At 36.0% G+C, this 12,644-nt stretch overlaps 1 protein-coding gene across 4 annotated transcripts in view; it reads right to left on the bottom strand.

The window, feature by feature from the left end:
* Window positions 1-12,644, bottom strand: part of LOC136034623 (zinc finger FYVE domain-containing protein 9-like) — a 67,386-nt gene that overhangs the window by 14,036 nt on the left and 40,706 nt on the right. For all 4 annotated transcript variants that reach the window (XM_065715920.1, XM_065715919.1, XM_065715918.1 and 1 more), the window contains exons 9-11: window positions 12,355-12,519; window positions 7,358-7,665; window positions 1-39 (exon numbers count right to left, since the gene is read on the bottom strand). The exon at window positions 1-39 is cut by the window's left edge and continues 217 nt beyond it. In XM_065715920.1, coding sequence (XP_065571992.1) covers window positions 1-39; window positions 7,358-7,665; window positions 12,355-12,519 — 512 coding nt within the window. The remainder of the gene's footprint in view (window positions 40-7,357; window positions 7,666-12,354; window positions 12,520-12,644) is intronic.

The following is a 12,644-nucleotide window of genomic DNA, read 5'->3' as shown; positions in this document are numbered from 1 at the left end:
AGTGATAATTGGTAATGTGTATGAAAAGTTTCTTAAGTCCTACAAGAATAGATTGCATTAGTTCACTCTATAATTGGATATTCCAGCATTTGACAAAGATATTTAAAACCACTAAGGTTCATATTACTTGCGCAAGCTTTTTGTAATTATTTTTTTTGGCAGCCCTCGATTTTTATAGGGTTGCAGAAATTGTTGTCTTGCAAAAATTATTGTGAGATAACAACTTTCCTGTCGTTCGATACCTGAAATTCAGCTTTACCCATTTATTAAATTACATTTCTAAATTTGATTCGCATTTGTTTTATATGTGTTGGAAATACATTAGAAAAATGCAATAGAAAAATTGCGATAAACACATAGTCATTAAGGATATCTAGATCTAATTTCAGACACCTTAAATTTTGCACAACAAACTTGTCCTGATAGAAAATAAAATTCCCTAATTCAAACTGAGATACGTTAGCCCAGTGAACGGCAAAGTGCGGCTCCAGAGCCACGTGGCTCTTTGGCTCCTTAAGTGCGGCTATGGCAAAAATGTTCACGGAAGGCCCAACAATATTTCAATTAAAACAAGAGCTAAGAGCTCATATGGCACTTGTGACGAGGCGAGAAGAGCTAAGAGCCAAGAGATCATATGGTATGAGCTCTAACAAAATTCTATGAATCAATAGATTGATTTAAAAAGGAAAATAAGAGGCTTAACGCCGGTCAAGATTTAAAATACGAGCTCTGAGTCACAAAGTCCTTCTAAATATCGAAATTCATTAAGATCCGATCACCCACTCGCAAGTTATAAATACCTATTTTTTTCTAATTTTCCCTCTCCCTTTTGCCCCCCAGATGGTCGAATCTGGGAAAACGACTTTATCAAGTCAAATTGTGCAGCTCCCTGACACGCCAACCAATTTTCATCGCCCTATCACGTCCAGAAGCACCGAACTCGCCAAATCACTGAACCCCTCCCCCCAACTCCCCCAAAGAGAGCGAATCCAGTACGATTCTGTCAATCACGTATGAAGGGCATATGTTTATTCTATCCACCAAGCTTCATCCCGATTCCTACACTCCAAGTGTTTTTCCAAGATTTCCCCCTCCAAATCCCCACAATGTCAAAAGATCTGGTCGGGATTTGAAATAAGAGCTCTGAGACATGAATTCCTTCTAAAAATCAAATTTCATTACGATCCGATCATCTATTCGTAAGATATAAATACTCCAATTTTCATGTTTTCCAAGAATTCCGGTTCCCCCCTCCAACTCCCCCGAATGTCACAGGATCTGGTCGGAATTTGAAATTAGAACTTTAAAGCATAAGATCCTTCTAAATATCAAATTTCATGAAGATCCGATCACACCTTCGTAAGTTGAAAATACGTCATTTTTCTTATTTTTCAGAATTACCCCCCCCCCCCCCCCCTAGAGCGGATCCGTTCCAATTATGTAAATCACGTATGCAAGACTTCTGCTTATTTTTCCAACCAAGTTTCATCCCAATCCCTCCAATCTAAGCGTTTCCCATTATTTTAGGTTTCCCCACCCCAAACTTCCCCCAATGTCACCAGATCGGGTCAGGATTTAAAATAAGAGCTTTGAGACACGATATCCTTCTAAAAATCAAATTTCATGGAGATCCAATCACCCGTTCGTAAGTTAATAATACCTCATTTTTTCTAATTTTTCAGAATTAACCCCCCCCCCCCCCAACTACCCCAAAGAGAGCGGATCCGTTCTGGTTATGTCAATCATGTATCTAGGACTCGTGTTTTTTTTTCCACCAAGTTTAATCCCGATCCCTCCACTCTAAGTGTTTTCCAATTTTAGGTTTCTCCCTCCCAACTCCCCCCCCCAATGTCACCAGATCCGGTCGGGTTTAAAATAAGAGCTCTGAGCCACGATATCCTTCTAAATATCAAGTTTCATTGAGATCCGATCACCCGTTCGTAAGTTAAAAATACCTCATTTTTTTTTATTTTTCAGAAATACCCCCCCCCCCAACTACCCAAAAGAGAGCGGATCCGTTCCGTTTATGTCAATCATCTATCTAGGACTTGTGTTTATTTTTCCCACCATGTTTCATCCCGATCCCTCCACTCTAAGTGTTTTCCAAGTTTTAGGTTTCCCCCTCCCAACTCCCCGCCCCCATCACCAGATCCGGTCGGGATTTAAAATAAGAGCTCTAAGACACGATATCCTTCTAAACATCAAATTTCATTGAAATCCGATAACCCGTTCGTAAGTTGAAAATACCTAATTTTTCTAATTTTTAAGAATTACTCCCCCCCCCCAACTACCCTAAAGAGAGCAAATCAGTTCCGATTATGTCAATCATGTATCTGGGACTTGTGCTTATTTTTCCCATCAAGTTTCATCCCGATCCTTCCACTATAAGTGTTTTCCAAGATTTTAGGTTTCCCCCCCTCCAACTCCCCCCAATGTCATCAAACCCAGTCGGGATTTAAAATAAGAGCTCTGAGACACAATATCATTCCAAACATCAAATTTCATTAAGATCCAATCACCCGCTCATAAGTTAAAAATACTTCATTTTTTCTATTTTTTCAGAATTAACCGGCCTCCACTCCCCCCCCCAGATGGTCAAATCGGGAAAACGACTATTGCTAATTTAATCTGTTCCGGTCCCTGATACGCTTGCCAAATTTCATCGTCCTAGCTTACCTGGAAGTGCCTAACGTAGAAAAACCGGGACTTTAGGTTTTCCCCCTCCAACTCCCCCCAATGTCATCAGATCTGGTCGGGATTTAAAATAAGAGCTCTGAGACACAATATCATTCCAAACATTAAATTTCATTAAGATCCAATCAACCGCTGATAAGTTAAAAATACTTCATTTTTTCTATTTTTTGCGAATTAACCGGGCCCCCACTCCCCCCCCCCAGATGGTCAAATCGGGAAAACGACTATTTCTAATTTAATCTGGTCCGGTCCCTGATACGCTTGCCAAATTTCATCGTCCTAGCTTACCTAGAAGTGCCTAACGTAGAAAAACCGGGACTTTAGATTTTCCCCCTCCAACTCCCCCCAATGTCATCAGATCCGGTCGGGATTTAAAATAAGAGCTCTGAGACACAATATCATTCCAAACATTAAATTTCATTAAGATCCAATCACCCGCTGATAAGTTAAAAATACTTCATTTTTTCTATTTTTTGCGAATTAACCGGGCCCCCACTCCCCTCCAGATGGTCAAATCGGAAAAACGACTATTTCTAATTTAATCTGGTCTGGTCCCTGATACGCTTGCCAAATTTCATCGTCCTAGCTTACCTGGAAGTGCCTAAAGTAGCAAAACCGGGACCGACAGACAGACCGACAGACAGACCGACAGAATTGGCGACTGCTATATGTCACTTGGTTAATACCAAGTGCCATAAAAAAAACATGGTAAGAAGACAATTACAATTTATTTTGACAAATTAAAACTCATTCATAAATCAAGAACATGCATAATTTTTTGCTTAGATTAAAAAATAGACAGGTAATTACAATTTCATATTGTTGTAAAAATATGTAACGAATATCGAGTTATGAAACAGTTTTGTTCTATCTAGCGGGTCTACCGTTACCATATTTATTTTTCAATCTAGATGCACATCTTATAGGTAATTTTATGCGATTTTATTACACTTACTATGTATATTTTTGGTTCCAACATTTCCAATATTGTCCCAATGTTGAAAGTTTTCTTCTATTTTTGGTTATATTAAAAAACTTTTTTGTTCTGATGATGGAAAAAATTATATTTTTTAGTACAGTTCATGTGGGCTACACAAATTTATTAACTACGTTTTCTAAAAAATCTTAAATTATCATAAATACAAAAAGTTATGACAATACCACATGCTTTAACACTTAAATTAAAATTTTTCAAAAAAAAATGGAATTAATCTATGTGTACACTGAACGGCTCATATATTAATAAATCATTTTTTTTTAGATTTCTTTTTCACCAATTCAATAATGAAAATAATTTTGTACTAGTAGTTTAGGAAAAATTATATTTATATAGGCATTGCAGTTAACAGGGCAATCAAAATAAAGCAAAGAAAAACAGAAGATGAAAACCGCGGATTTTAAATCGAGTGGACCGAGAATTTTGCATTGATTCACAACTTGAATGGATTTCCGACATTTCTCATGCGTAAGGAGAAATTCAAACATAACAAGAAGTCAAATTTTAAAGAGACACCTTACGAGATGGCACTCGTCATTTAGCACTAAATATCCTACCAATGATACAAGGAAGAAAGCAGTTGAGGAACATCAGAAGAGTCAAGAGTTGTCAACTTCTGTGTTTGTTAACTGGATGCAATCTTCCAGCAACATTAATATGGCAAGTTTTGTTATTGCCAAGAAATTGCTAAGAGAGGCAAAGCGCACACAGACGGCAAATACATTTTTTTTTTTAATAAATACATCCTAAGAGCTATTTGGGATATTAAGAAAAAACCAAATACTCTGAAAGAAAGAAATAGTTACCACTATTTGGAAAAAATATTAAAAATAGAATTGTCTGCCAAACAATTAAAGTGTTTTGTTAACCACCCAGCATATCGATGATCTAAAATTGGTTTCTGTTTTACAATGACAGTTGACAAGTCTTGTAACATGATTGTCAATTGTCATTGTAAAAGGCCCTAAAGAAGAACTTCTAGAAATTTCGCCGTTCAAAGGTCAGACGCGTGGAGAAGATATCGCAAACGCTATAATTGAGTGTATATATTAGCATGATACTCCCCTTGATAAAATAGCGTTGATTCAAATAGATGGAGCCAGAAGTATGACCAGTGTAAGAAAAGGGTTGTTACTATTTCGAAAGAAAAAATAATCGCTTGATACTTGTTAACCTTTGTATCATTCACCAAGAAGCGCTTTGAGCTATAAACATTTCCGAATGAAATGTGTAAAGCTATGGAATTAGGGATTAGCATTCTCAACTCCATTTTAGCTCGATCGTCACCAATTCACAGAATTTTATTTGAAATGCAGAGTAAGTATAAGGATCTTCTGCTTCATAGCGAGGTACGTTGGTTATCAAGAGAGATCGTTATAAAACGCTTCGCATTCCTTTTTTCGGAAATCAAAGCAATCCTCCCAGAGAAAGGCGTTTACTATCTAGAACTAACAGACAATCAGTGGAACCAAAACTTTTATTTCATGATAAAGACGTTATGTTTCATCTAAATCAGGTTAACAGTAAACTACAAGGAAAAGGAAAATTAATTTTGTAGATGTTAGGAGAAGTAATAACATTCGAAAACAAAATATCCCTTTTTGCTCAGAATTCTGAAAGGGAAACGTTGTTTCAATTCCGAGCTTGCTGAAGCATCACCAAGAATATAATTCCTCTATTGACAGATACCGTTTTAAAATACTAATTTTAAATATGAGGGAAGCATCGCCAGGTTTCAGGAATTTAAAAACAGTACACAAACTTAAGCATTTGTTAAAAATCCTCTAATTGCTACGAAAACCGAGTTGAATTTTTATCCCTTGAAACTGACATTGGTAGCTTTAAAGTACAATTGCTGGATTTAAAATACAAGGAGATATGGCACTCTAAATTTGGACGTTTTTGTGTTGAATTAGAAATATTGGAGAAAAAATGTGATCTTAGTTCAAAAAACAAGTAGTCTGCATTAAATGTCTTGGAGAAGGAAGACACTGAGCAGTTTCAATGTTTGGAATAATATTCCTTACTCTTACATAACATGAAAGTCACCAGAGTAAAAACCTTTCTCGAAAAATCCCTCACCTCATCATCATAATCATATATATACATATATATATATATATATATATATATATATATATATATATATATATATATATATATATATATATATATATATATATATATATATATATATATATATATATCTTATTCAAGCATGAACATGATCAAGAGTAAACTGAGAAGTCGTCTTATTGACGAATACTTGCAATCATAGCTAAACTTAAAACAACAACATATAAACCTGATTTACTGAAACTTCCAAAGGAGATTTACCAGTATGAAATTTAGTTTTATTTAGTGTACTACTTATTTAATGTAATAAAAGTTTATTAAACAAGCAGACATGGCTCCCACTTTTTCTTTTTTTGTATATCCATATTTGGCTCTCTGGCTAGTAAGTTTGCCGACCTACTACATTAGCCTATCAGTTGACAAGGCTGACCATATCTAGTCTTTTAATGTCTCGTTAATCCAGTTGCATGTAGAAAAAAGAAAATAAAAGAAATACACAAGCAAATAAAAAACATTTTATTTATTTACTTGTTTAAATTTTTAAATTCTATAAATTCTATAGAATTTCTATAAAGAATTTCTATAAATATCTATATAGAATTTCTATATAGAATTTCTATAAATATTCTTAAATTCTATAAAATTTTAAATATTTTTGTAAATTTTGTCTAAATTTGTCAAGTTGACCAAAGTAAGTTAAAAGTATTTTGTTTGTTTCAATTTTGACAATGATCGTCAGGCCTCATCATTTCTCACCTTTACTTACCAAATTACTTTTATGTTAGCAGTATTTTTATCATGGCTAAAAGCTCTAACTTTGCACAAGTTTTGGCATTTGTCAGTGCTTTATGCTACAGATATGTCCTACTTTAAATAAATTCACATTCACACATTTATAAAGCGACACGTATTTAAATTCAACCAAAATTCTTTTACTCACTACAGTCATTACCCCAATCTGACCACTTACCCTCTCTTCCGTCTTTCATTTTATCAATATCTAACTGTGATTATAACACAGGATTACCATTCAAAGGAGACTTAGATGAGCCCCCCCCCCTCCTCTAAGTTTCAAAATTCATAAATTTGGCCAAACAATGGATTGTTTCAAGAAAATGAATAACATTCAGTTTTTTGAGGGGTATTGAGAGGTACAAAATAAAACAAAAGAACGTAACATAAATATTTGTCAGGACAGGAGAAATTTAACAGTCTCGCTCCCCTCCACCCCCAATGAAAGAATTTCTAGAACTTTCAAATCGGTTCATTGAGTCGTGAAACAGAATAGGGTTGACTTACCGAAGTACGTATAAAATTCCCGACTTTTTGGTGAAAGCAAGCCCCTTCCCTCTCTTGAACCTCTATAATGATATCATTAGGCAAAATTAAAAGAAACAGATGCTACCCTATCAGCATCCAAAAACCAAATGACTGATCCGAATGTCAGATTCCACTATTAGAGGAAACCGTTACCCGTTCTCATCTTTTCACATTAGCAGCACATCAGTTCTTTGATAAAATAGAGGTTGATGAGTGTTACCAAAATTGCCGATTATATGCAGTAGAACAATAAACAAAATCTGTACTTACAGCAAGAATATTTACAATAGTATTTCTGATCTCACTATAAACAGGGCCACGGTTTCTAGAACTATACAAAGGACAAGGGTAGTATCTATGCTCTGCTCCCAGTCGAAGCACAAGTCTCAATGGAAAGACTTTAGCCCATGGCACTTCAGGTCTAAGAACTAACAGGCCAAACAAAAATGGACAAGACGGCAAACTTAGCTTCTTGACACATTGGAATGTGGGTTGAATATAGAGGATACCACCAATTTCTGTTGAAGATAAAAATGGTCTATCGAAAGATACAAAGTCTGACTCTCGCAGAATTCGACCTATAAAAAAAAAGAAAGTTGAACCAACTAAAAAGGAATAAAATACAAAAGATTTAAGCAACATTACTACTACTACTACTACTAACAAATCACCGCAGCACCTAGCCACGTGAGGCCACCACAGCTATGCACGCTCCTCCTCCATCCAAATCTATTCAAAGCCTCCGTCTTTATAACCTCCCAGGAAGTTTCCCTCCCTCCCTATTTCTTTTAAATCTCTCGATGACATCCTCCCATCCCAGACGAGGATGACCTGCTATCCGTTTAGCCCTAGACGTTTGGCCAAAAATGACAATCTTCGGGAATCTGTCATCCTTCATCCGCAGAACGTGCTCCAGACATCTCAACCTTTCTTTCGTTATAGCCTTAGAAAGCAGAATTGAACCACATTTCTCGTACAGTCTACTGTTTGAAATACGGTCAGTCAGTCGTGTACCCAGAACGATCCATAGGCAATTTCTCTGGAAAACATCTAGCAAATCTCCATCCGCTTTTCGAAGCGCCCAGGCCTCAAAGAAATATTTGATCACCGTCATCAACTGTACCTTCCAATATTCTAATATTCGTTTGCACTCATCTTCCTATTCTTCGAAACTATTTTTAACTTTGAAAAAACGCCCTGAGCCTTGGCTATGCTACTTTTAACATTTTGACGGCTCCCGCCGTCATACTAATAATACAACCAAGGTAAGTGAAGCTGCCCACCTGGTCAATCTCTTCGTTACCCAAAGTCACATTTTCATCTTCACTTATTCGTAGCCTTAGTGACTTAGTCTTCTTAACACTAATTTTCAAGCCTATTCTAGAACCCTGAACTCGCAAAACCTCTAAAAGTTTATTCATTTTGTTCAAATTTTCATCTAGGATGCTTAAATCATCAGCATAATCAAAATGCAGAAGAGTTTGTCCTCCCCATTTGATTTCGTGGTCTCCCACTGGCTTTCCTGTGCACCTTAAGACAGAGTCCATCAAAATGATCCATACCAAAAGGGAATGAACGCAACCCTGCTAAACTCCTGATTTAATAAAAAACCAGCTGCCTCATTTCCTACCTTAACCGCAGCAGTATTATTCTCGTACATAGCACTAATCACTTTAAAGTATTTTTCTGGTATATGATATAAGGATAAAACCTTTGCTAAAGCTCTTATATTAAAAGAATCGAACGCTTGCTCGTAATCTATAAAACTGAGTACCAAAGGTATTTGACAACTAATTCACTTCTCAATTATTAACCTAAAAGTGAAAATTTGGTCGACACATCTTCTATCTTTTCAAAAACCACACTGTTCATCTCTTAAAACTTTGCCTACAGCATCTCTCAGTCTAAATAGTATCATATTACCAAGTAATTTGCTACCGACAGAGATCAGACTAATCCCTCGATAGTTACAACACTCACTCTTATCACCTTTCTTAATAGTATCATATTACTGAGTAATTTTCTACCAACAGAGATCAGACTAATCCCTCGATAATTACAACACTCACTCTTATCACCTTTCTTATACAGTGGTTTAATTAAAGTTTTCCTAAAAATCTTTCGGTACTCCCCTTTAAAAAAAAAAAAAAAAATATTCATAGTCTTCAGTAACTTATTTCTAACCTCAGAGCCACCGTATTTAAGAAACATTGTCAGAAGAAAAATCAAATGGGCTCGGTTTATAAAGGGTCTTTCTACTAGTATTTTTAAGCCGAGGAAATATTTTTCCATTTTGTAGAAGCAGTCTTTTTATCTGTACAATTATGGCCAGTTTAAAGGTGGGAGAATTAGTTCAAGAGTGGAGTGAGGGGTCTAATCAAGTAAACTTCCTCCTCTCTTCTGCTTAAAGTCCTGAACAAGTGTGCTCTAATTGCAATAGTTTATTTCTGTAATGTGAGAGGGGGAGAGCTAATTCCTCCTAGCTGGGACAGAGTTTACTTTGTGAATTTCCTCATGATTTTCGGCCTATATATGGAGTGACAAGAGGGAGTCTTCAGTATTAATTAAAATAAATAAATAGTTCCTCTTCGACCACTTGTGATGCGTAGATGTTTCATGAGAATTTATTTCATCGAAGGTTTTTTTTCCAGCCTTTAAATTACCAAGCAGAGATCGATCGAGTCATCAAATTATAATTTGAAAACTTGTCCAGAAAATGAACATTTTTCAAAATCCAGATGACTAAGCTGTTGAGAAAGAAAAATCGTTTAAAAATTCTCACAGCCGTCTCCAGGAAAAATGCATCAAAACGTGGTGTTCGAAAGGAAATTTTGAATAATTATCGATGTTTTCAGAATTCCGAACTTGGCCCAAGAGTCCAGATTTTAATATCATCGGAGCTAAGAATGTTAAGCAATCAACTTAATCCTGTCCATCTCTCCAATTTAGGAGAGTCCGCAACTTGAAATATTTCAAGCAACGGATATGCAGTGAAACATGTATGCAATGATGTCGGAAAGGAAAGAACAACGGAAATACAAAGTATTTGCATGAGATCCTTGGATGAATCTTGGACGAACAAATAATGATTATAATACGTTAGTGTAAGTTTTAATTCTTTCTAATCGCATTTATAATCTCGCAACAGTGTTTGGTGTCTGTCTGTTTTGAGCTGTCTGTTTTGTAAGTTAAGTAGATCTCCTAAGAACTGTAATCAGAACATTTGGCTAGTCTTTGTTCTTCCACATTTATTTCCAAAGGTTTTCATTTTAAATCAATACTGGCATTATCCCATGCGTGGTAGTTTTTTTTTTAAATCCATATAGTTTTGCCATTACATTATCATTTAAAGTTTCCATTTCAAGCGAATTCATTGTTTTATTCTAAAACTCTGAGTATCTCATAGGTCACAAGTATGGGTAAAGAACCACTGGACTTTACCTGAGAGGAACAACGGTGACCCGACCAGTTGGCCTGGAAAAGAATTAAGATTGACAATTGTTCAAGTCTAACTGCCTGGTTTCCTTTCTATTTTTATATTATGGAATAACATGAACACTAGGTGTGTTTTCTATAAGGGGGATTCAAGGATATAGAGTTGGATGAAGATACAAGGGTACTGCTTCCCTTGAGTTCACACAGACACATTTTGAGTTTAAGATTGGGCCGTTGTTAATAACTCATCCCTCACTATTTAGTGGTAAAAGGGAGGTCAATTACCACATTGATTTGGGAAAATACAAGAAATGACCGGGGATGGGACATTTCTCAGATCATTTTACCTTCGGTTAGACAGTTTAAAGGGTAAAAACTCTCGTCAATGCAATTAGAATACGGTGGTGCTTAAGGACTTGTGCAGTGTTTTCTGTTATATCCGATTCAAGCCTATTGTGATATGTTTGCAGTGGTCTAACTTAAGACATATCTGATCAACTATGAATCAAGGCAAAAATATGTACTCTCTCACATACGATCTTTGGTTTTTCTACTAATCAGATAATAGACCGTGCACCAACAAATGTCAGTGCAAAATGTCAAAAATCTCGATATTGAATACATGAGCCATTTAGCGCCCCCTGCTGAATCAGTTGCAAAAACACAAAAGATACTAAAAAAAAATCACCAATCATGCTACCCTTCTTGTTCACAAGTTAAAAGGCCAAAACAAAGACTTGGCACTTACTAGTGCCTCCAGAATTTTCTCAATTCCGAACAAATTGAAAGCGTAGACAGCTTCAAAAATTCGAGCTTCCAGATTAATATACACGGGGGCTATGAAGCAGAGATGAAACTTGAAAAAGTTTTCACCTTGTTGAGCAGTGTCCAGTGGCGTAGAAACCAAATTTGTCTTCGCACAGATATTCGAATTTATGAAGCACAAGTGAAACTTGAAGTCATTGACCTTGTGGTGGCGTAGTGGATCAGGCCAACTCTCTTGATTGAGGGTTTCTCGGTTCAATACCGCGTGCCGAAAGGAACTTACAACATATAATTTTTCGTCCTGTGGTGGCGCAGTGGATTTGACCTTAGCTTGGTAATACGGGACCTAGAGATCGAATCATGCTGCAGCAATGCACCGCAGGGCCGACGCAGGGACCTTTGTAGTCAAGAAGCGTCGTTAATCTGATACAATACTTGAAGTTATTTTTCAGGGTTCCAAACGAAACCTTGCCCTAATTTATTCAATGCATAATTCTTTCGGTTTTGATATGTGGTAATGCATTCTTAAGCCAGTTTCGTATGGATTTTTGCTTTAAACCTTAATACTTTTTGTCCAAATTTTTTACCTGCTTTTTAAATTATCTAAACCTTTTATCTTATTTTTTTATTTTATCTCATCTTATATTGAACTATAAAGATAAAAACAATGTGGAATAGCATAAAAAATACTAATAGCACAAGGTCGTGGCAGTGCTAAACTGACTAAGACCTATATGTTGACAGACAGCACTTTCTCCATACCAGCCTGTTTAGAGCCTCTGGGCTGCCATTTCCCAAAGAATTGCGAATCTTCTATAAAAGAAAATATCACACTATTTAAAGCTTCTACTCTCATTATTCTAAGAGATCCTTTTCAGAATCAGTCAGTTCCTTGGTAGCTCTAACTATGAAATCGCCGAAAACAGTGACTCATAAAATATGGCCTGTAAACACACATACTTTTAGTAACTAACAGGCTTTATTTAAAGGACGACTTGCCTTTGCTTGAATTTTTTTTGGTTTGCAACAGATGATATGAAAAAACTAAAAAGGTTATTCATAATTACCCTTAACCGCATCTTCATATACGCTGCTGATATGAGCGAATATATCTCTGGGGAAAGTCTTTTCATCTGCTATTTCTTCAATTAGGATTAATAATTCATCTTGACAAACAGTTTTAAGACCTTTTGTAGAAAAACTCCAACACGTTTTATTTACACAACAATCCACTGAAAAAGAAAGGATTAAAACTACACAAAAAAACACAAACACAGTGTTACAAGACAAGAACACCACGCCCAGCATCCTTAGATGTTTCCTTGGGGCATGTTTAACCGACGATCCCTTTTCCTGT

The sequence above is a fragment of the Artemia franciscana genome, chromosome 13 (genome assembly GCF_032884065.1).
Source record: "Artemia franciscana chromosome 13, ASM3288406v1, whole genome shotgun sequence".
Lineage (NCBI taxonomy): Eukaryota > Metazoa > Arthropoda > Branchiopoda > Anostraca > Artemiidae > Artemia > Artemia franciscana.
This window is presented reverse-complemented; position numbering and strand designations above follow the sequence as displayed.